We start from the raw sequence: 26,367 nt of genomic DNA on the forward strand, positions 1-26,367 counted from the left end.
AATATTCTGCAGAACATTATTAAACAACACATTGATATTTCATGGATTTAGGCTTAATAGCAAAAACCCCTCCGGCCCTGGACAGACACTCGCGAGAGAGACTGCCGAACTCAGCAATAATCGCACGGTGTAACATCCCATCGCGAAAGGGTTAAAACCTCAGCCAGAGACCAGGAAAACATCCGCACAACATGCGGAAAAGGTCAAATAAGGAAACACAAAAAAATATAAAAACAAAAAATGTAATAAAACAAATAAGTAGATTAAATTGCATTTAAAATATTTGTGTGAGGCTATTATTTAGAGAGCTCTTTTTGAGATACAATCTCATGTTGCAGTTAGAGTGCATTGAAAATGATGCTATCAATGATTTGCTTTTAGAGTTCAAAGTTAAATTAGAAAAAAAAAAATTTATTTTAGAAAAAACAAACATCTGAAATAAAGAAACCTCATTTCACCTTTTAAAGCCAACTGATTTTTATAATATAAAATCAAATGCAAACGTACACAAAAACATAATTGTTTAATATTTGTAATCATACATAATAATGATAATGGTAAATTTGTTTTCACACATAATTATATCAGTTGAGATGATTTTTACAGACGCTAAATATTTTCATAGATCCGTCTTTCCTGGCGCCAACAGAAGTGGCATTTCCACACCAAGAAAATGACACTGACTAGAATTAAAATCGTTTACGAGAAATCATGTACCTTCTATAAAAATTTTGAAGTCAATAGAGGTAACCTCTAAGAATGACCGACGTCCATTTCACTGTGGAACGGAGAGTGGTCGTTCCAGAGAGGTTTCACTGTACTTCTGTTTATTAAAAAGTTCTGAGAATGATGACGAATTCAATTTAACAAATAAATAAATATATTTGAAAAGATTCATTTTTAGAAATAAAAAATGTTGATGCTTAATAATCATAAAAATAGTAACAAATTATAAGATTTTGATATATATATTTTTGAGATTTTTTTTCTAAAAAAGTATTCAAATATGATCATTTGATCAATTTAAAAATATTATGACACTTTTTTTTAACACATTATCTAATTGATTACTATTTAGTCCATTTCAAAATCTGGATCAGCAGTTTTCAGAAACTAGTGTGACTTCCACAGATCACCTTCCTTCTTCCTCCTTAAAAGAGATTACAAGAGTTCCAAAAGTTATTATTTTTTTTTTAGGTAATGATTTTTGAAATCTGCTATTTAGATCCTGTCAGTAAAAAATTATTTATTTAATACAGTAGNAACACATTATCTAATTGATTACTATGTAGTCCATTTCAAAATCTGGATCAGCAGTTTTCAGAAACTAGTGTGACTTCCACAGATCACCTTCCTTCTTCCTCCTTAAGAGAGATTACAAGAGTTCCAAAAGTTATTATTTTTCTTTAAGTAATGATTTTTGAAGTCTGCTATTTAGATCCTGTCAGTAAAAAATTATTTATTTAATAATTAGATTTTCATTATAAAACTATTTATGTAAAACGCTAGGAAAAAAAAGACACAAAAATGGTCCATTTTAATGAAAATCAGAATTTAGCTTATAAATTCATTCTTAACATAAATACATATATCAAAAACCAACTTAATTACTAAATGCGATTAAGATTGCTAAATCTTAATCACATAAGGTAAACTTTAATTATGAAGTCAGGGTTCTGCCAAAGTAGATTAATCATTAAGTATTCCATAGTAAAAAGAAAAAACATTTGGCTTAATTTTTTCCTCTTCAGATAGATATTACACATAATAAAATTAAAGCTTCGATTTTTTACTATTTTTCTTGGAATTGAGATTTGAAGAACAATTTTAGCAAGCTTATTTTCATAATAAAATTATAATAATTTCCAAGATTATTTTCATAACCCATAATTTTCATACAACAGAAATTTTAATAACAGCCTTTTAATAACCAGATGATTTTTTTTACTACAATATTGCAGAAATTCAAACAATAAATTTGAATTTTTTACCTAGATAGTTTCAAAAATGTTAGGACCTTTGGTAGCTGACTTCTTCAAAATAGCCTTTTTTTACTTTGTAGGCACCTGCTTGGTGAGGTCCATAGCGACTACCTTCAAATCTAGATATTGGACGTCCTTTAAACGATTGCTGAAATTAAGACAAATTGTGTATTGATACAGACAAGAAAAGTAAAATTATATCGTAATTTGAATACCGTTATGAATATATAAACTAATGCTAATTATCAAGAAAATTGTTTTCAATAAGAAATCTCCATTGACTACACTTAACTGTATATTTCTTTAAATAAGTTTATACAAAAGCCATTTAAATGAGTTTAAAATAATTTTCAGATAAAAAAAAATATTTAACTATAAAAAAAAACATTTTCAGTTAAATTTTGTTAACACAGGGATGGTAGTGACACAAAGAGAGAAACACGGAAACTTTTATGTGCAAAAAATCGATATTAATTTATATACCATGCATGTTTTGTATTTAACATAATTTTTTTAAAGATTATAATTAAATTAACTACCAATGATGAATATCACACCTTTATAGAAACTAATTTTAAAATCTTAGTCTCACAAAAATCTTAGTTTTAACAAGAATTGCAATGTGGGATTTTTAAAATTGCGATGTTGAAGTTTTAAAACGCATGAATATGAAATGCGATACTGGATTTTAAAATTGCGTTAATATGAGTCACGATGTTTGATTTTCGAACCATGGGAATTCAAATCACAATGTGTAACTTAAATTAGGTAAATACGAGAACCGATGCTTGATATTCAAACTGTGTGAATAGGAATCGCAATATTAGCCAATTCTGGTGCAGTTTCAAATATTCAAAATGACGAAAATTCGCTAAACCAAAAGAATCACGTGTATGAAAGCTCCTTGTATGTGGGAATTAGCAGAACTTTTAAAATTTGAACTTTAGATTGAGGAATTCCGTGAAAATTTCGGATTGTATGTTTTGAGGAATGCTGAATTACGCGATATTCCCAGAAAAATCATTCGCACTGCTCCCAATGTTTGGATCCGGTAGGATAATATGAAAAACCCGGAATTCCGGGATACACCCCGGAATACAATCAGCACTGTTAAAAGTCTTTATTTTATCTCTAAATACTAATTGTACATAAATATAAAAAACATTTAGGATTATCATCAAATAATAATCAATACAATATAGCATAACTTCTCAGCCCAAGAAGACAAAGTTTTTTTATTTTAAGAAAATAATATATAAATGAAACCTGTACTTGTTTATATAAATAAATTAAAATAAATTGTAGACTTACTTCACTATCATTATCACTTTGGCTACTCATAGGAGTAATACTTTGCATTGAGCGACACCTATTATCAGATGCTGAAATAAAAATGTGAATATTTAAAAAATTTTGCTGAAAAAAATTTATTCTGTTTCAATTTAAGAGTATTGGGGAATTAAATTAAGCACTAAATTTGCAATGCAGCACTGGCGTTAAGTTATCTTCTTTATAATAAAAGAAAAGTTCTATGTTTGGAAATTTGCTCCTTTTGTTGCCCACAAATCTCTCCTTAACACCTTACTATTGAAATCGCTATTCACTAATGTCAAAAGTAATTTACATTTACTCTATTATTGCAAAAACTTGTTAGTTCGGAAACTTGTTGTATGGATGGTTGACTGAATGTAAACAATAACAAACTTCTTAAAACCGGAAGAAATTTATGAAAACTTCCTGTGTATCCTTCCACTTATGGTATGCTTACGAGGCAATGTATGAACAGGCTTAATATTCCAGAAAGTTTTATTATTGCAATTTGTGTCTAAATTTACACGTAATTTTACCGTTTATAATAGTTTTCTATGATTTATAAATTCTAACAAGTCATGAGCGTAAAATAAATTTCAGAAAATTAATATCACAACATAAATAAAGTGCAAGATTTGCCATGTCTTGAGCGTTATCCCTCATTTGGCTATATTTGTGTTGTGGTGTAACTACCACTATAAATATTAAATATCAATTCCTTAGTATACAAGACATGTTAACTTGTTTCTATCTGGAGATACTTGTTGATAGATGAACGTTGACAGTCTATAAATAAATCTCGTCAGTGTAAAATATCACCATTTGTTTTTTGGGGGGTTGCATCTTGCAGGGAAAAGTATGCTTGCGGAATGCTCCAAACTCCTTTGTTGTTTGTTTCATTGAAATTTAAAAAACACATTATATTGTAAACACTACAAGCATAATAATATTTGATGGCGCGTTTTTTCAAGTTTAGGCGTAAAAGTAACCCGGAAGTCTTACGATGAATTATAACCCATAGCGCCATCAGTGCTTAGCTTTGCATGGTTACATCAGCTTTACATTTACTTCCAACCATCCATAAACATTCCTGGTTTTCACTAAATACAGAGCTATGTAAAACAGGGCTCATTTATTTCCAATCATCGATAAACATTCCTGTCTTTCACTAAGTACAGAGCTACGTAAAACAGGGTTCATTTACTTTCAACCATCCATAAACATTCATGTCTTTCACTAAGCACAGAGCTACATAAAACAGGGTTCATTTACTTCCAACCATCCATAAACATTCCTGTCTTTCACTAAGTACAGAGCTACGTAAAACAGGGCTCATTTACTTCCAATCATCCATAAACATTCCTGTCTTACACTAAGTACAGAGCTACATAAAACAGGATTCAATCTGTAGGCAAACAGTCTATAGTGAAAATCGGAATAAATAAAAAAAAAGTGAATATTCTTGTTTAATTTTTTTGTTCCTATTTTAACATTGAATATGCACATCTTCCCATGTTAAAAAGCTAGCTATAATGATAATTTCATCAGCTATTATGAATTATTGTTTTAATGAACTTTAACTGTATTACAATTCATTATGAAAATATTATGCACTCTGCAAGGTTGTAGTGCGTTGCACAGGGGTAATTGAAAGCACAACTCAAAAATCCTGAAAATTTCTTGAGAAAAATCATTAGTGACGCATTTCAAAAATTTTTATGTCTTTATAAATTCCAATCATTGATATTTTCGCAACATGAAATTCTAAATGAATTATATGCACCATAATTTAAATTAATAATTTTTCACAAGCTTACTTTCATCTTTAATCACATTTATTATTCTAGCAGAAAAATTATTTACAAAAGAAAGAGATGCCACGTATAAATTCTAGCTTTAATATTTAAAAAAATATATATACAAGAATTTTTATACATAAATGTGATTGATGATTTGGATCTTAAGATTTCCAAAAATTTCTGGATTGGGATTAGCGAAAAATCCGATATTTTTCTGGAGCGCAATCATTTCTGTTTACAAGAATCGCAGGAAATGGGTAAATAATATTGTAATCAAAATAATTTAAAATCAACTCATATTACAAGTTCTGTGTTCCAGCAAAAACTGTTAAAAGAGTCATGGATGAGGAATTCAGCGTAACAAAGGTTAAATACCAGGCAGAATTTTATAGTTCGAAAGCAAATTATTTTGAGAATGTTGATTTATAACAAGTATCCTAGTGTCTCTATGGATAGTGTTCTCTACACTAGGATGCACTGCAAGCTCTTTAACTGCCTATACTTACAGGTTTCAGGTGTATTTGGCTCACAACGTGATCATTCGTGTTTTGAGACTGTCTTGAGTAGTATTTCTTGTATATGGTATATTTGTTACCCGATTCATTATGTATACTTTTTTATCTAATATTATGGGCTATATTGCAGGGGGGTGAGGAAACAAAGTAATTATTTCCTTTTTCGCATTTTGTAAATCGTCATCTCAGTAAAAAAAAAAAATTGTGAAATCCATAGCAGTAAATCGATTAATGAATGGTTACTAAAAACGGTAAAAAAAACGGTTACTAAATGCGCGTTTTCATTTCGAGATTCAGTTGTCGTAATACATAATATATTAAAAATATCGGACTTTAAAACAATGAGGAAATCAATAGTAATAGATGAATTAAAAAAATTAGAACAGAATTTTCTGCAGAAAAGAAAACCAAATTTTCAACTTCATTAATCTTTATTTTTTCTTGTTCGCAAATGAGAATAGAAAAAGCATTTTTTTCCCCACTCAGATGCGCGAGAAAGGCATCTTTTGAATATAATTCTGAAGAAAAGATAAAATCTTTCGAAAATCTCAGCAGAAAAAAAAGCTTTACTTCCCAAAAGAAAAATATTTCTGCAAGAACTCCGTAACGTTCTGTGACAATGTCGCCGTGCCGCCACGGGAAAACTCACAATCACTGTTTTTCAGTTCTAATTCAGATAAAACTTAGTATCAAATTTCTTACCGCAAAAAGAATGAGAACTTTCTAACTTTGAAAATGGAGGATGCTCAAGAATCTTTTGGACAATATTTTCTATAATTAGTGATTCATTTAAAACCTTAGTTTCTCCCTTCAGTTCTTCATAATTTCTCTGTTGAGTTTGTTGTAACATCATCAGTTTTTGATTCTGCTTTTTTATTTGATTTACAAACTTCTGCATTTGTTCATCCATCTGTTCCTTAAAAGACTTAAGGACCGCCAACATGGGGTTTGGATCATCATCTGGTGTTAGATTATCTAAAAGAGTAATTTTAGAACAGTCAGAATTCAAAAATTATAAGATAAAAATTGAAGAAAAAAATTAGATTGTTGAGGTAAAGTAAACACACGTAGCAAAATTTTGGATTTGTGATAGCATGCAAAGCCATCACAAATCAAAAAAAAATTTTTTTTAGCATTGCTTTTATTAAATGCGTTAGTTTAACATTGCTTTGTCCATAGATGGGAGCACAAATGCTAGTGTAGATAGCAGTAGTGTCGCAAAAAATATATTTTTTCTGTAAAGAAAATACTAGTCCAGTTTTAGCCTCCAGCTCGGTATGTTGTTTTATTTCTTGTAACCTGCCCGCTTGGAAATGCTGAAAAACATGTTTAAAATATCAGAATGAAATAAAAAAAATTACACATCGGGGAAGTAATCATGACATAATGGTTTGCATTTTGAAAACAATTTTTTCAGCACTTGGAACTTCAGGGTTAACTTAAGGTTTGCCTAAACCACTTTTCTCCGAACTTTTAAAATATTAAAGGAAATTATACAGAATTCGCCACGAAAAGTTTCATTTGCGTCATAGTGCATTAAAAAGATTTCGCTTGGCACTTCTGCTGCCATAGGTATGATATCCCTATCTTAGAACCAGTCAAACAATTTGAAAAATTAACTTCCTGCTATATTTCGAAACATGCCGGCCTGGGGGTTAAACCATTAGCGTGCCTGACTGCAAAACCAATAGCTGCAGGTTGGAATCCCACTCAGAGCATGGATGTTTCTCTCTGTGTTGTCCTCTGTTGTGTGTGATGTGTGAATGTGGCCCACCCTATAAACAGGTATCCGTGGCAGTATGGAGAGGGTAATATTGCTCGTCTCCGTGACTTTGGTCGCAAGGTGCTCACCAGGCTACGAGTAAAATGAGCAACACTTTTGGTATATTCCATGGCAAAGAATATTTTACTAAAATTATTCTAACAGCCATGACTAACCATTAAAAAATCATTATATTAAAAAAAATCGTATAGTTTTTGCTAAAAAGTGGCATTTCATACAACAAAAAGAACCTTAAGTGCCAGTAGAAGTATTCTGTAACATTTATAGCATCTGCGCCATAAATATGTCACTTCTGTCTGAACAAGCTAAATATTTTGCGAAATTAATTTCTGGCTAAATTAGAAAAAAGAAATAAGTCCATATATTTACTGCAAGAATTTAATTCCTTTGCGGCATCAGTTTCGAGGAAGTTTAGGTAGCCATCCCAAGAAACATTGCTGGATAGGTTTTGCAAGCTCTTACATTTATCCTGGATCTAAATAACAAGAAAACAACAAAATCAGGGAAAAATTTGTCTAACTTTCAATAATTCATATCAGCTTATCATTATTCCGGAAAATATAGATAGAAAACAGTTGCAAAATTAATCAATAAACTAGAACACAGATAATTCTGAAATAAGTCTATTATACAGTTTATTAATACTTTTCCATTTAAACTGTTTCTAATTTCGAAATTTTTTTAAACTCATTTATACATAATTTTTTTAAAAACTCATTTATACATAAATTATATGATTTACATCTGGCAATATGAAAATCTCTTTCTCTCTTTTGTAACTTTTGATGGAGCACAAGCTTATAAAATAAACTTGTAAGAAGAAATAAATTTTTAAACAACAATGTTTAAATAGTCAACATTTAAAGCAAAAAGGTAAAAAATATAACCAAAAAGCTCTTAAATTTGTATTAAGGTTTGAATAAATTGAAATTTTGGAACAAAACTTGGATTAATAAGTTCCCAAATCAAAACAGCGTTTTTAACACATCAAATTTTAACTTCATAGTTACATTTCATTAGGCTGCAGATTTACTAAACATTGTATTTTTTTCTACAAGTTTAAGGGTTAATAAATTTTGAACTTAATTATTGAATGCGAAACTTTTTTATTCCGTCACACTCCCTGGAGATTTTTCTACATATATTCGTAATTTAAAGTTTCTAAGTCTTATAGCTTTTGTGCAACAAAGCAAAAAAAAAGGAAAAAAAAGAAGAACATTTGCACAAAAAACCCACTTAAAATTGCAATAACTTTCAAACAAAATTGAATTTCGAAAAAATTCTGTGTTAAGTTCGAAAATAAATACAGCCTTTTCAGCATACTGAATTTCAACTATGAAGTTGCATTTTTTACAAATTTAACAAACAGTTAATAATTCTCAAACAAATTATGGAATTTTAAATTTTTTTCATTCCATTGTACTTCCCTGTGCATTTTTTTACGCATCTTTGTAGTTTCAAGTTTCATGGTTTCTGCGTACCCAAATAACATGTAACATTAAGTTAAACACCCAAAACAGTATGGTAGTAAAACTGTATCACTTACAAAATTTTAATAGAGAGATAGATGCTAGGTTAAGTGTAAGTCATAATACAAGAATATAATTTAAAAATAATAATACTAATGAAATCATTAAAAAGAATTATAAAACACTGAAACATATAAGTTACATTTTTTTAAAAAAATAAGCATTTTATTTTAGGAATTTATAAAACAGTCATAAAACATTAAATTTTAAAAATATTTTTTCCATTTAAATGCTTGGTTATACAGAAAAATGTAAATGTTTACCTTGCTATTTTGGGTGGAATCCAAGTATTCATACACGGGAATAGGTTCTTTTACTGCTGATGACTGTAAATTGAGAAAATTAACTACTCAATGTAACGTATTTGTCAGATAAAAAAAAAGCTATACAGTCAATTAATAAAATCATTCAGGAATATATTTCCTGCAGGTGAAAACTATCTTATGAAAAACCTTCCTACAGGTGAAAACTTTTCTTTACTATCTTCCACTGACTATAGTTATAAAAAAATTCAAGGAAGTGTTGACACTTGCTACATGTAAAAAGTTAAGTGTCAGAAACACGGATGCTTAACAACACAATTGGAGTTACAAATATTCCATTACAGATTGATTTAGAAAGGATGATTGCATTAAAAAAGAAAACACAAACAAAAACATCAAATGTATGCAAAAAAAAAAAAAAAAAAAAAAAAAAAAAAAAAAAAAAAAAAAAAAAAAATAGGTATTTCACAAAAACTTTCAAATTAAGGGCGAAAATCATCAGAAAATAAGGTGTCATGAAAAAGTGAAATATAGTCAAACCTCGATATCTCGAACTTGACGGGAGAGGGGATAGAATTTGAGATACCAAAAATTCGAATTATCGAAAATCGTATGCTATTGATGGTAGAATAAAGAAAAATGCTCTTTACATACATTATTTACTATTCCATATCTTTTCTAAAAACACTTTTCGCACTTTCATTTAAAAAAAGATTCAATTGCTGTTTGCTTTAGAGATGTGTAAGAAAGTTTGTCTGTAACACTTTCTAAGTGCACTTTAAATGTCTCCTTTGACATATTCGGCTGCCTCTTAATAAATCTCCTTACAGTGTCCACTGCAGAAAGTGCTTGTTTGTTAGTAACATTGGGCGGTAAATCTTCGATTTCCTCATCCTCTTCTTCTGATAGTTCACAAGAAGCTTTCGTTTGAGCGATGATATCATTGTCATCCCACTGACCACACACTGTTACTGCATCATCTACGTTTACAAAGTCATGAAATTCCATGTCATCAAGCTTCATGAGTCCGGTCAATCTGTTCCAATCATTTTCGGTGTAGTTTTCAGCAGAATTAACGATATTGATTGTTTGACTACTTTCGTGATCTTTAATGAATCCAGACTTCTTGAAGCCATTCATTATCGTAGAGGAAGACACATCATTCCATGCCTTGTCAGCCATTCGCATAGCTGGTGAAACTCCATCTTCCATTTCGGACAACATTTTTTAACCACTTGATGACGATACTTTACTATAAAACTTTGGATGATGCCCTGCTCAAGTTGTTGAAGTTTTGAGGTAGTGTTTGGGGGGAGAAATTCAATTTTTATGTTTTCCATTTTAGGTATTGTTATATATAGTGCCCCGTATTATGCCATTTAGGTATATAGTACCCCGTATAGTTATCAATGAAAAGCACAATTTTCTGTTTTCATTTTCTTATTTAAATTTTTAAGCCAGCTTTCAAAAAGGTTTGATGTCATCCAAGCTTTTCTATTAGCTTCATATTCTAAAGGAAATGATTTTATGCCGCTGAAACATCTTGGTTTTTTCGATTTCCCTATCATCAACGGTTTCAACTTTTCTGTTCCATTCATATTTGCACAAAACAATAAAGTTAAATGCTCTTTACTTCTCTTGCCTCCATGACATGTTTCACCCTTTACATGCATAGTTGCCCCTGGAGTGCATTTAAAAAAAGTCCAGTTTCATTCGCATTGAATGCGTCTTTTTTGTCGTAATCCTTCACAATCAAGCATATTTTCTTCCTAAATTATTCACAAACTTCTTCGTCTACGCAAGCACTTTCACCACGCATTTTCAAAAATGTAATATTGTTACGTTTTTTAAAATTTTCAAACCAGCCATTAATTCCTTTGAAATTTAAGTGGCCTAATTCTTTTGCAAAAGATTCAGCTTTTTCTTTGATAACAAGTCCATCTAGAGGGATGTTTCGACTTCGATATTGTGTAATCCACATTATAAGGCCCTTCTTCATATCGGGAAATTCACAGGTTTTTTACTTCTTTCGCTTGCCTAGGCCATCCTCGAACTTTTCTAAGATAACTGCTTTAGTTTTTAAAATTGTCGAGAGCGTACTGCTTGGAATCCCGAATTCCCGTGCAATTCCTTTTTAGAATTTTTTTCAACTTCGTCAATGATTTTCTTCCTTATTTCTACGTAGAGCGTGATTAATTTTCGCTTGCTAGCCATTTTAAACAAATGACTCGCCAAAGATCCAACCTCTAAGTGCTCTCTTTTTCTCTGAAATAACCAAGAAAGGAAACTTTTTAGGAGATCGTTTGGTAGCTTGAATGCAAAACAGAACAGGCATGCATTCACACATATCTTTCACCTCCTGTTGCAATAAGAAATTTTACAGTCTTCTTGGAAGCCACCCACCCTTTTGATTCTTGCTCATGTCGTCATTTCTGGTTTTCTTAAGACCACCCCAAGAAATAACCTTGCAGAATAAAAGGACAAAGAGAGCATACATGGTCATTGCGGTGCAATGGTAACTGAATGAAAAACAGATAAGGAAACAATAAAACAAGAATTTCTACTTGGAGGGTTAAGAGAAGTGATTTCAATGTGTTACTGATGTCTTTATGTTCATTTTTTTAAAAAGTTTATCATTATAAGAATTGTTTTTCCATTCCGAAAATTTATTTTTTTTTGGAATATTTCTTTATTTTTAGAAAAAAAATCTACACTATTTATGCAAAAAATTCAACTTATCGAGGGATTAGAAAAAAAAATTCGCGCAATCAATTTTTTTAACTATGAATGCATAGGAAATTTGAAGGGATATTTTTTCCTTCGAGATATCGAAAAATTCGTGAAATCGAGGTTCGAATTAGCTAGGTTCGACTGAATTCGACTTTTCCATAGTTTTTCAAAAACATTTTGTAATTTTTAATTTAAAACTATGGAATAATAGACAACCCAAAATTTTCCAACATAGCTTGTGGAGATTTTTTGAAAATAATTTATACATTTCACATAAATATTACTCCAAAAATGATCTACAATTAGATAAATAACATAAAGGAGACGGAAATATACAATTGACTGCATTCTATTTAGGAAACAAAAATTTATTCTCACGAAGTTTTAAAATTTGTTATAAAGTTTGCCAATACATGGCACTGTTGACTGAGAAAACTTCAGAAACATGACTTCAAAATAACCCACATTTAAAGCAACAATAGCCTGAAAACATAATTAATAATTGTCACAAAATATCTTCTGTTTTTCCAGTCAGCAGCACCATGTTTTGACAAACTTAGAAAGTACTTTCAAAACTAGGCAAGATTAAATTCTTTGGTATCATAAGCAGAAAGCACCAAACTGAACATTTTTGTCCCCTTCCAATTTTCTTTAAATGTTTTTTTCAAATCCTTGATAGTTTTCAAGGCACGTAGTAACATTACAGTCACAAAGATAGAAAGTTCAAGAATGACTTTGAAACATACCTGCAAAGCTCCTATTTGGCATTTAAGTTTCTTAATGGTATCTTGTTCTGCAGATAAAGTGGCTTGATTAATTTTGACTAAGGAATTCAAACGAATTATTTGGGAAGCAAAATCTCTAGAAATCTTCTTTTCTCTCTCTAATTTTAAGTTCAAATCTTCTATCTCCTAAAAATAGAAATAAAGTAATGTTATTATACATCTACAGTATGTTGAACAATTTCTGTCTTTTAAAAAGAAATCGTAATTCATACAATTCTTTTTTATATTTACAAATTACATTAAAAAAGATAACCAAGTTCATAAAGTAAATTGGTCTCGAGAAATTCACCAAGTTTAAGAAATACAGTATTCCGTGCTAATTAAGTGGCTAACAATTGTTTTTTTCATTTATGATTTTTTAATATAGAGAATAGACTCTAGCAATATAATACAGTATAGTATATAATATAGACTCTAGCAACATAATATAGTATAGTATATAATATAGACTCTAGCAATAGAATATAGTATAGTATATAATATAGACTCTACATAATATAGTATATAATATAGACTCTAGTAAATAATCCATTTTCATCTTAAGAGAAGAGTGGAATTATTCCTTTCATCCCTTCTTGTATAGAATTCTAACATTTTGAAAACAAACTTTTAATTTAAATACAAAAACATTTTCCAACGCTGCACTGACAATATCTGTTTGTAATTTTTTATCAAAATAAAAATTTATTTAAAGTATACACTTAGAAATTGAGAATTTGATTAATGATATTTAAGTAGAATGATCAAACCACAATCAGTAGGAATTGTTTCCTAAGTTAGTAAAAATCGTGAATTGTGTTATAATTATTCTTTAAGAATTTATCTTTTTATTATTAGTTTAATTTTCATGTAGAAATATTTAAAATACTGATTAAAGAATTATTCTTAAGAAAGAATAATGATGCAACGTAAAAATTATGAATTGAAACAATTCAAAAATAAACCGTTAACCAATAAACTTCACAAAAGTAGAGGAATTTTGGAGCAAGCTCTAAAAGAATTAAGTATTCAGTAACTTACCCTATCTTCAATTAATTTTCATTAGTTTTGATCATAATTAACATTCTCTAACTTCTCTTCATTTATTTAATTCATAGAAAACAAATCATGAAAATGTTTGAATCCATGAAGAAATTCCAACAATTGATCAAGCAAAACTAAATTGAGTGCTATGGACTTAATTCAGCCAAAAATATTTTTCAGAAAGGAATAGGATAACTTTTTTTGAAAATAGAAATTTATTAGCAACATTTGGATGCAGCTGTTCAATCGGAGTTTCATCCCACAATTTAATCTCATGGCTGTTTCAAAACATAACTGTAACAAAACCTTTAACTTTTTTTGTAATTTTAAGTAAATTTTATCAAACATTAGTAAATATGTTTATAAACTTGCATATTTTTGGCATTTATTTCAATGTAAATCATATTGCAAGAAAGTCATATACAACTTAAGTCAACTTCAACTTTGAGATATTCTATGAGTATGTTAAAGAAAAGTAACAGCATCTTATTTAACTTTCAATCAATTTCAATTTTTTTTATAAATATAGATATATTATAAATATTTTAGAGAATTATGAAAATTACTCAATTTCAAGCTTGTTTCTAAAGATTTCCTGAAAGAAACCTTTTCATGTTTACAATATTTTAAATATTTCAAATGAAATGCCTTACATTATTAATATCAACTAACATATTAACCGCTTAAAATTATAAATTTTTAAAGAAGTGGTTATATGTTCTAAGAAGTGGCTACTACTGAAAATGCTGCTACTAGCCAGTAGTAAAATTTCCTAATTTTCATCTATAGCTTGTTGTTTTTTTAGCATTCATTTCTATGCAAACCATATTGGAAAACAGTAATACAACATATGAGTCAATTACTACAACATTAAGATATTGTATTAAGTGTTTTTATGGTCTAAGAAAATATCTTAAGTCAAGCCTAATAAAAAGAAAAACAAAAGTATTATTCTATAAATGTCTTATACGATCAGTGCTTACATATGCATGTGAGACCTGGACAATGACCCGTGGAGATGAAAATATGATAGCTAGATTTGAGAGAAAAATACTGCGAAGCATTTTTGGTGGAATAAATAAAAACGGTACCAGATTTAGAAGATTAAACACGGAACTTTACAAAGCATATAAAGAACCTGATGTCATTAAATTTATCAAAATTCAAAGGATTAAATGGGCAGGCCACATTATAAGAATGGAGGATAGCAGGACAACCAAAAAAGTTTTCAGTGCAAGGCCAACAGGTACAAGAAAATGAGAACGGCCAAACCTAAGATTTTTAGACAGCCTTGAAGAGGACCTACAAGTTTTAAAGATAATAAACTGGAGAACCTTGGCTAAGGGAAGAATGTCTTGGCATAGGCTTGAAGGCCAAGGCCCATCCTGGGCTGTCGTGCCAATGAGAAGAAGATATTGTATGAAAAAGATGAAGGAAAATAACATTACAATTCATACTTGAAAAGATTTTAGTTGGTCATTTAGTTCTTGAACGCTCTCTTTTTCAGTTTTTATAGACTTCTTCAGCTCTGAACTTAAGCATTCAACCTCAAACGTCGTTGATTTTTAATTCTGTTTTGAGTTTCATATTTAGCTCTTGAATTAGTTTTATGTTACTCTAAAAACAATAAATAAATTAAATACTGAAAATGAAGAAGAAAAAAATCATGATATTATTTGTAACTTTTACAAGAAATTTTTTATCTTAGAGAAAACATTCATACAATAAAGAGGCTTTATTAAATATTCATTCATTCACTGTGATATTTTCAAAAAACCAATACTTAAATTTTTACACACAATAAAATTAAACACATAACATTTCCAGAACTTACATAAATGAAATAGTTCATTTATAATTGAAATGCTCATAATAATGGAATGCAACATATTTTCACAAACTTTAAATGGCACTTTGCCCAAAACAACTTTTATCATACTTTAGGACAATACCACTCCTGTAATTTTTTTCCGATTCCCTAAATTAACCAATACAAGTCATTTCTCTCGAAAGTAAAAATTAACATAGAAAATACATGAAATAGAATTAAAAAATAATGAAATTTAAAAATAAATGGAATTAAAAATAGGTTTAGTTCAATCATAAAATAAATATTATTTTACTTTTGGGAGTTAATGGTAAGAGTCATCATATGTAAAGGAACTAATTATAAGTGCACTTAATAATTTCAATAAATCGAAGAAAAAAATTTCAGTACATAAGAAATATTTATTGGCACACAGAAATTTCTTTAATAGATTAGAATAAAAAACTTTTTATACAAAACAACATTTTTCAAAAAGATTAAATAATTTTTTTTTTCTAATACTGAATTCACTTTACCTGTTGATACTTTAGTTGAGTATTACAGTTTCGCTCAAACTGTAAAGCTTTATTAGCAACTTTAAGTTCTGTTTGCAATCGGTTAACTTCAAAGGAAAGTTCTTCATTCATTGTTTTCTCCTTTTCCCACTTGTTTTTCAATTCTTCAATTTCCTAAAAAAAATTATCACAGATTTTTTGGTTAAATAAATTTATGAACTAATACATAGTAAATTATATTTTTCTTTTGAAGTAATTATAATTAAAAACAAAGACTGTATCTAAAAAAAATAGATAATTATGTTTGTGATGAAAATAATTTTAGTTTTAAGTTTTTTTTCCTGCCTATTAATTACCTATTTTCCTAATTTCTAGGAATCATAAAAGATTTTTGAGAATGTAAATTACTAGCTAATGTATTTTGTATCGCAATGGATTCTGTACAGAAAAACCTTAATTACCCATAGTAATAAATGGTGAAACAACAGAGATGAAAGAACTCCCCATTACCCACAAAATAGTCAGGTTATTTGCATGTGTGGGTCGGGAGCGCAGGACTGACGTTCGTGAGAACGGAGTTGGAATCCAGTCGGAAGAAGACTCCCTGTGTAGTAAAAGGTGACCGGTGCATGTTTAATCTGTCGGGACACTGAATGGAATGACCATTCTCTGGCTCAGATCAAAATTACAATATGTGGGTGAATAAATGAGTCGCCCTATAAACAGGTGTGATAGAAATCGAATTCTTTATGGCGCCACTGGAAAACAAGAACAATCGCACCCCTTGTCTTACTGGCCTCTAACAACAACATTTGTATATGTGTTTTAAATCAAATATTTCTTTCTCTTTTGGTTTAAAAATAACGATGATTTATCAACAGAAAAAAAATGGAGTGAAATTTTTTACATTTCAGTGCCGATTGGAGCATCAGTTATCTATATTTTTAAAACAATATCTAAGAATGAATGTGAGCACTTAAAAAGGAACAAATTAAGGGAAAAATCAAAATAGCAGGAATAAAAAAATATTCTTTCCTACATTTATTTCCGCACTATTATCACAAGCTGTAAGCTATGTGGGATGAATATAGTAAATAAAAATATTCAAAAGAATCAGAACTGATTGACCAAGATAAGAACTTTTTTTCAATGGAATAACTGCAAGTGACGCAGTATGGGCATCTCGATCCTGATCGGTTGTTGAAACGTGGCATTTATTTACGTTAGCAACTGTTCTTGCCACTCTATTTAAGAGTAGGCCAAGCCCGTCAAGTATCAATTCTCTTTGGTGACACATTCTAACTTCTGTAAAGAAACTTAGCTCAATTTTAATACGCTAATAAAGATCAGCTGGTGCTGTCGTCATAGGTCACATGTGCAGGTATGGGACGTCTTCTTTTCGATGTGCAAGTATTGGATGGTCATATTACATATGTATAAATGATATAATTTATCCCTCAACATAAAACACAATTTTAGAAATAAATTACCTTACTTTTTTAGGTTTTAAAGTAAAATTTCAACCCAATTACATATTAAATTTTTGCTACACATGGCATATTTCATCAAAAATAAAATATTGTTTATGCAATATGCAATGAATGCAACTTTTTGATAGATAATGTGATAAATAATACATTTTGTAAAGAAGAAAATTTCATAATTATTAACTTGTAGGTTTTATAATACCCATGGATTTAAATTTATAAATAAAAGCATCATTTTGCACAAAAACTGAAAAAACTCAATAAAGTAAAGATTATTAATAGTCACTCTAGCCATATATTTCGTCATCATACATCTGACTTGTGATTTAAAAGTAAAATTTATACATAAAGCTTTAACACACACAGAAAAAAAAAAGAATTATTGAACTGCCAATATGGCTACAGTAAGAAAAAATTTGGTAATTTTTAAACAATGTGTATTTGTATGCATGGTGTTTTATATATAAATGTAAATACTCTTGAACTTTTGACCTGCTCTACTTTCGGTTATAAAGTACACAGCTGCTTACACTACGAGATGACATTCTCAAACAAATAAATTTGTTTTTTATAAAAGAAATAAATTATAGAATTTCGGAGATCAAATCTGCTGCAATTTATAAGATTTTAAGTAATTCTGGTGAGTTTGCAGAGAATACTTGTTTTAGTTATTTATAGATGTATTGTTAAAAAATATGAAATGGTTGCAAAATTTAGAAAAAAGTCACTTTTTATCATACCATCATAAGTTAGTATTTTGTTCAAGCAGCGAAATTGAGTTCATTCTACAAATTATAATTTACGTTTAAATTCTGAAGTTGGTATATTGTTGACAAGGTAAGAAGTGTTTTAGAATGATTCTTTTTTCAAATGATGATTCTTTTATTTCTAAACACATGTAATTAATGAGGTAACAAATACACATATACAAGAAATATTAAACAAGAGAGTCTAAAAACACCAATGATCATGTTGTGAGCCAAATGGCTTCAAAACACACTAGAAATAGTAACTCGGAAGTATAGGCAGTAAAGAGCTTGCAACACACCCTAGTGTAGAAAACACTATCCATTCAAATTAATATTTTAATGAATCTAAATTAATTTTATCACTTTGCAACAAAATTTTTATAAAAAACAATACTAACAAACCTTGAATTTAATGGAACTCACTGTTTGATTCACATATCTTTTTTTTAAACAGCAAGGTATAAAGCATACCCTTCGGTATTTAATTGAGTGCTGTACATGGCTTCTATTAGTCAAAAATTAAATAAAACTAGTGCAAAATTTCAATATATACATTTACATACTATATCTTTTTCATTAGCTGCAGAAGAGTACACATATTTTCTATTGCCATAGCTACCACAGCTTTTTGCTTTGAAAGTTGTTGCTTTGAGACCTTTTTTCTGAAAAAGAAAATATGGTTAATTTCATAACATAAAATCTAAAATGAAATATGGTTCAATTTCATAACATAAAATCTAAAATAAAATATGGTTCAATTTCATAACATAAAATCTAAAATAAAATATGGTTAAATTTCATAACATAAAATCTAAAATAAAATATGGTCAAATTTCATAACATAAAATCTTTTCACTTTTGCAAAACATTTTTTTTAACACAAAGCAAACTCTTACAAAGTTTGGTTTGTTAAAAAAAAAATTTATAAATTAAGACTTGATTTCCACAGTAGCAAAAAAATGTGTCAAGGAAAGTTATTTAAGATGAAATAATTTTCTGAGAGAACGACTGTTAAAAAAAAATGATAACGAAGTCGACGAAATATTCGCCCGTATCACGATCTGCTGCTGAACATTGCCAATTCTGAGCAAACTTTCGGCAGCAGCCTGTAAGAAAATAAATAAACGAAATAATAATTTTAAAAAAACATCGCATAAGGAGAAAATTTAAAAGGTATGCATCTTGTATCCACCCCCAGCTTAAAGAAAAATCGCAAGCTAGAAATCTACTTAGCGCCTTGGCAATTGTAATTGGAGCGAACAGAAAAGGAAGTAATAGGACCCTAAATCCGGCACTCATGGGACTGACCAAATGCCGCACTTCGGATCTCTTTCAGAAATTCAAATATGGTGCCCAAATATTACTATAATTCAATTACACTCTTAATTTCAGAAAAACCAATAAATTTAGTCAAGTTTCGATCGTAGATTATTATGGGGTGCATTTAAAACTGGCCCATCTTAAGAAATTTTATTAATTAAAATAATAATATTTATAATATAATCAAGATGAAATAATCCGAATCCTCTGAAGAAGAAATAATTGTTTCTTCTTCGGAGCGAGATCATAGTTCACGTTTTTTCTTTCAGATATCATTTTGTTTTAACAAAAGACGCTTACCTTGCAGGAAAGAAAAAAAAAGCTAACAAGGAACTAAAAAAAAAGTAACAATTAATGCTAAGAAACTAACAATGAATAACAACAAAAAACAAGCTAAAAACTAATAACGATAAAAAAACAAGCAAACAACTAATAACAAGAAAAAAATACAAGCAAACTATTAAAAAAAAATTAACAGTTAATAACTAATAAAAAAGCAGCAAAATAAAAAAATTAATGAATCGAATAAAAAACCGCAAAAGGGATAGAATTCATTTTGTTGTCCACATGGTAGTTTCAATGTCAACTGGGTGTGGCCAATTTATGGTCAAACAGAGGAGGGAAATATGGGGACAAATCAGTAAAGCACAAGCCCAGCTGTCAAGATTGATTGATCAGTTTTTTCCAACTTGCATTTCTTTATTTTGTTCATTGGAAATGCAGGTGTTTTTACTTCTCAATTTATTTTAAACTGATTAAGAAACAGATGTTTCCTTTGACACAGATTTATTATTTTTTTTTCAAGGTTCTTTTAAAAGATAAAATAAAGTAAGTTACTTCAACAGAAAAAAATTCCAAATAAAAAGAATATATCTGATTTTTTTTGTCTCATCAATAGAAATTTCTTAAAGAAAAAGAAAAAAATTAGATCAGATTAAGTGCGGAATTTTGAAATGCTGGATTAGGGGTCCCATACCCTTTTCTTTTCCCCAACCCCTTTAAAATATAACTGATTGATTTCTCCTAAGCAGCTCCAGTAGAAATGACACATGGAGGAGGTGGGGTACACCCCTCTTTTAAACATTTTCTTCTCCTTCTAAGTTCAGTCACATTGGGTTATTTCCATTGAAGGAGAGGGCATTTCTACCCACTAAAATTCCACCCGCTAAGATTGTGAAAGTGAAACTTATTTCCTCTTCGCTCATTCCTTCAGAATTTTTTTGGGGCCTGTTTAGTTATTTCTTATTCTTGTTATTATTATTAGTTATTTCGTTATTGTTAGCTGTTTCGTTATTATGTATTAGTTTTTCCTCAAATTGTTAACGGTAATAATTTTAAAATCTTTCTTTTAATAAATTTATATTTTATTTTTCTTGTTACATTGTTTTACGAATTTCTGTAATCAGTTCAGCATTAATTCAGCTACTGAACAAATATTTTTTTGCTGTTCTTTTTTTTTTTGGCACGGTGCCAACTGGTAAGAACAACTTTATTTTGTTTCGTTTTGGTGTTTTTTTTTTCTTTTGTTGCTGAAAGAGAACTTTTTTCTGTTGTTTATTTCGCTGAAAAGGAATTTTTTATTATAATTTAGAAATTAAAACTTTACTTTATGAAATGTATCAAAATATTTAATTTCTTATTATACAGATGTTCTAAATGGTAATTTAAAGGCCTTTTCTAAAAGGATGCTTATATGCGCGGTTTAGCGCCATTGCGGCGCTTATTATAACTTTTTTTAAAAAAATTTCATTTTTATCGAAGTGCGGCGCTTGCGACAAAGCTGCGCTTTTGCCGAAAAATACGGTAAGTCTTGAAAAAGGGAGAAATCATTTTGCTGGATTGCACTTTGTTAAAGACTAAAAAGTTAAAACAAAACAAGACTTCTAGTCATGAATAGCATTCTGTACTGACAAATTATTACAGTCACTATAAAGAAAAAAAATTTAAATTTTAAACTTATCATGGGATTGTACAATTCTATGCAAGAATAACAAAAAATAAGTTTTTATACACTTAAACGAATGATAATGTTACTTTTTGACTATTACAATCTGCCAACTACTTAAGTTATAAAATTTTGAACAGAAAGAAAACTGACAATCCCAAATGTTATAAAATAAAGAGCGGTTAGAGACTCTGAGGAAAGTTTGATTATCAGGGGTTGCTTCAAGCCCACCTACCTGTAGATTAATAGTACCAGTATGTCAGGTCCCAAAATTGTGAAGCTTGAGCATCCATAACTTCCCTGGCCCACAGAGGGCTGTTGCAAGAATGCTTACTCAAAATAAAGATAGTGAATTATTCATCATAAGATAAATAATTTTCGAATGAAGCACAATGAACTTGCATTCCCATAATTCTAACCAGGAAAATTTTCACACATCGAAATATCTCACCTAATTGTACCCCATCATATTTCTCATCTTACTGTAACACTTGTTCGTAATTTTATCAGAAAAAATTGGATAGATATCATTCACTATTGAAAATTTATTATATGAATACTAAATCACAATTTAAAAATAAAGTAAATGAAGATAAATTTCAGCTGATTGCCCGCCACATAACAAAACTGCAATAAATTTCTATACTGAGGCTTTAAAAGAAAAAATAAAATACAAAATGAAAAGAAAAAAATTCACCGATTTCCCACTTTTTTGATTTGATATCAAATTTGCTAAATGGGCTGTCGAAGAATCAGTAACTGCTTCTGCAAATAACTGGCCATTGTGACTCCTGGATAAGAACAAATAAGAGTATAAGGACTATAATATATATATATATATATATACATATAGTGGAACTCCTGTTTTGTATGTTATTCCATTTCTTACGTCATTTTTTGCTCGTCTGTGAAAATCTATACAGATAATGTAAAATTTTCCTGGATTTTATGTTATCCTTTTTAAGAAAATCCTGCTTTACATGTTTTTCTAATAGATCAAACTAATTTTTTCTCTCGAAAACTAGCACAAAGTTTTTTTTTTGTTTTTGTTTATGCTAAAGAGACTTGTTTATTTAGCCGTTTGTAGTTTTTCTAATAACCGTTATTAACCGTTTCTAGTTTTTCTCATTGTCCTTTTATCTGAGAACGGGCAGAATGACTCTCTCTCTCTCTCATTTCCATTGAAATTAGAAGGTTGTTTAAAGGAAGTATAGCATAATTTAAGTGTACAATATGCTGGTGGAATTTTTCTAGCAAGTTCAATCTGGGAATTATTCAATCATTCAAAGAATGTTGCACTAAACAACTGGTTAGGAGAGTTGACTTGAAATTACAAATGATTTTAATAAAACTTCTAGGAGTTCTCGGTCTTTTAAGAGAATGGTTTTAATAAAACTTCTTGCTCCTAGATATCCAACAGGAACATTGGCTTTTCGGTTTAAAATTGCATGTCCGAAGATATCCCGAAGACGTTGATGCATATACCGATGGCAACACATAACTCATTACTTTTCAAATTTAATGCCAGCTTCCGAGGACAGAGATGAAAAAAATGAAGATGATTAAAAAATATTGGAGGATATACACACAACTGAACAAGAGTTTAAAAGTATAAAAACTCTGAAACATTTGTAAACAATAGTAAGAATTGAAAGTGATATTGTTGATATTGTATTGAAAAACAAAAACGCGTGTAAAGATTACACATTTTAGTAGTGCCTGTCACGTAAATTTTTGAAAAATATACTACTTATATTTTTTTTACACGGATTTTATGTTATTCCACTTCGTGTGTTTCCTAATGCAAATCTGTTGGAAAACGTAAGATCAGGGTTCCACTGTATAAATATTTATATAAGTTAAAAATAATAAGAAGACATGGAATAAAAATTTATATACTTTTTAAAGAGAAGAAATTTTTTTTTCAATAAATATAAATTTTAATAATATTCTTTAAAAATTAAAAAGTCGGAAAATATATACTCTCGTCCTCAACTCACATGATTATATCCACTCATTGAGTTAATACAATAATTAAGCTGAAGAACATTTACATTATGATAAAAAAAAAAAACAATTTCCAAACAATGTAGAAAAGAATCTTGCTTAAGTTTTTATTTCTAAGACCTGTATATTCTTTCTGAAAACATGTTATGCAAATGCATAATTAAATTATTATTTTTTTAATTGAAAAAAAAAAGTTTAAAGCAAAACTAGCATGAGCTTTTAGATACAAGAAACAAAGGAGCTTTAAGGGAATTAAAGAAGTATAATTTTAAAACTATTGTTATTAATTAATAATCAAGGTACGTTGAAATAATATAATTATTAAAAAATAATTTTAAACTAGGCAAACAAACTGATTAAACTATTTTACATATTGAGCTTAATTAGATGTCATAAATTTTAAATTTAGATGTTATATATTGGATAGGTAATATATTTTAAATTAGATATAATAACATCTTATTCATTAGGTAAGCAAATAGAAAATATATAAAATATTAAATTAAAAAAATTTGTATGTGAGTGCAATTGTAACTTTCACAATATCAATATTTATATAAAAAGTTGCCTTACTTTTTGATGGATATAAAATTAGAAGCATTTTGAAGAAGACTTTCTAGACTATTGTAGCCAAACTTTTCAAAGGGTATGCCTGTTCCAATAAGTTTCTTATAATCATCTAAAAATGTTGGCAAACAAATCAAAATTCATCCAAACAGCCAGTTGAAATAACTTACACTTAAAAACTAGATACATTAATATGCTCATTAAATAAAAATAAATTTCTTAGTTCATTATTGTCAAATCTAGCAAGTCTGCACTCACTAGTACTTTTGATTAGTTCAATAATATGTAATAAAAATATACCACCATAAATAATGTTTTGTTGAAAGAAGTCAAGAAATTTAAGCAAGGCATAACTAATTTGGCCAAAAAACATGAAATCAATACTTATGGATGATATTTATAAGGACTTTCAAAACATGCATTAGGATTGAAGATTCTAAGATAAAAAATAAGTTATTTTAAATAAAGATGCTTATTTAAAATTATTAATTATTATTCATGCTCCAGAGGATTCTAAAAAATCATCAAACTATTATTGACATGAGCTGCTTAATTTTAATTAATTGCGGTTATAGGTACTACGAGGATATTTCCGTATAGTGATTCTGTTGGGACAACGGGGATATTTCCATATTGTGATCTGTTGCACCAACTATAGTCGCAAAGGTGCCAAATATATATCTTAAACTTGGAAGAAGAAAAAAAAAGAAACATGTAGATGTTTGCCCATGGGTGTCTAAAAGTTATATCTTTTGAGATGGTTCTTTTCCGTAAGTTTTTTTTAGTTTTTTGCGGCCACTGCTAGGAAGGTGACAAGACTTAGAGATTATTCTGCCACAGATCACAATATGGAAATCTCCCAGGGGCAACTATAATCCCTACAACACCAAAAAGATCTTATGCTTGCACTTTTTTTTTTTAAAAAAAAAGAGGTTTTCCTAGGGGGAGGGGGACTAGGAGTTACACAAACCTTTTGAGTAGGTCGCTGTGGCTTTTTTTAAGTTTCTTGTAAACTACTGCCCGGGGGATATTTCTGTATCATGATCTGTCACGCTACCTACAATAACCAAATAGATTTTAAACTTGCAAATAAAAAAACAAAACAAAAAAAAACATGTAGATTTTTGGCCAGGGTTGGCTACGAGTTATAACTTTCGAATTGATCCCTTTGCATGATTTTTTTCTTTTTTTAGTTTCTCTCGTGCTGCTGTCCAGAAGTTGCCAAGATCTGACGATTTTACTGCCGCATATCACAATATGGAAATCTCCCCCACTGCTTGGAGGTCACCAATATTTGGGGTTTATTTTTGAGATGATTACTAAAACCGAAATCTTACCCTTACTGCTGGTACAATGGGAAATGGGTCACAAATGTTAGGTAGTAGGTACCTTATGTATTGATTTAGATAATGTTATATAAGTAGGTTTTTTACAACTCCTTCCCTGAAACAGATAAGAATCTAAATAAATTACCTTGCAAGTTACTCAACAGAACACCTCCTTTACAGCTTTGAACCACACTTCTAATATTAACCAGCAAAGAGTCTAATGGTAAATCATTCTCAAGACTCATGGTTCTAATACTAGTTGAATTTTTCTATGATAGCTAAAAAATAAAATAAACATGGGGAAAGTAAAGATGTGAGCATTATCATACGAACATATTTTTCATACATAATAAATAAGAATACTATGATTTGCTTAACACAAGTAATAAAGGAAATACTTCAAAGTTTTATTGATGTGGATGTTTTCAGTAATAAAACAATGGTTTTCGACGCAGATCAAAAAAGAAAATGATAAAATATTGCGTCACTCTAATTTAAATTCAATCAATAAAAAAGTATTATTTATATTTTAATGATTGTTTTTAAAATTTATATAAATTATGATTTAGCAATGAAGCGAAGACAAAATGGGAAAAAAACATTTATTCCAAAATATGTTATTTTATTATTTACTTATATTTTCAATATCTTTTAAAACTTCTCACCTTTTTTATTGTTTCTCCAGCATAACAAGTCCATGAAAGCTGTAAAAAATAGGAGTTAATTTTAAAACCTAAGTAAGCTTTAAGGGGAAATACCGAACAAATCATATTGATGCATTAATATTATCAGAAGACGAAGTAAAACAAGTAATGAAGCAAACGAAACCGAAACTAAATAAGCTATTGCCATTACTGAAAAACGTTTTAAAAACCTTTTTAAAAATCATAATTACCAAGTGCTAGAACCAAAGCCTCAAAAA

The 26,367-nt window shown here is 29.2% G+C and overlaps 1 protein-coding gene across 4 annotated transcripts; it reads right to left on the reverse strand.

Moving 5' to 3' along the window:
* Nucleotides 1–504: 504 nt before the first annotated feature.
* On the reverse strand, nt 505–26,301 carry LOC107440811 (early endosome antigen 1). 4 transcript variants are annotated; one of them, XM_043040739.2, is made up of 13 exons: nt 26,111–26,301; nt 25,591–25,723; nt 24,124–24,229; nt 22,241–22,334; nt 18,842–18,940; nt 16,064–16,216; nt 12,659–12,823; nt 9,183–9,245; nt 7,760–7,865; nt 6,310–6,582; nt 3,294–3,364; nt 1,992–2,130; nt 505–1,150 (listed from the first exon to the last, which is right to left on the reverse strand). In XM_043040739.2, the coding sequence occupies exons 2-12, from the start codon at nt 25,688–25,690 to the stop codon at nt 2,011–2,013; spliced, it is 1,350 nt and encodes a 449-aa protein (XP_042896673.1). In that variant the 5' UTR covers nt 25,691–25,723; nt 26,111–26,301; the 3' UTR covers nt 505–1,150; nt 1,992–2,010. The 4 variants fall into 4 exon arrangements, with proteins under 4 accessions (XP_042896673.1, XP_071036914.1, XP_015909342.1 ...); XM_071180813.1 differs by having other exon boundaries at nt 26,079–26,252; XM_016053856.3 differs by lacking the exon at nt 505–1,150 and adding an exon at nt 1,264–1,364.
* Nucleotides 26,302–26,367: the final 66 nt, after the last annotated feature.

The sequence above is a fragment of the Parasteatoda tepidariorum genome, chromosome 5 (assembly GCF_043381705.1).
Source record: "Parasteatoda tepidariorum isolate YZ-2023 chromosome 5, CAS_Ptep_4.0, whole genome shotgun sequence".
Taxonomy (NCBI): domain Eukaryota; kingdom Metazoa; phylum Arthropoda; class Arachnida; order Araneae; family Theridiidae; genus Parasteatoda; species Parasteatoda tepidariorum.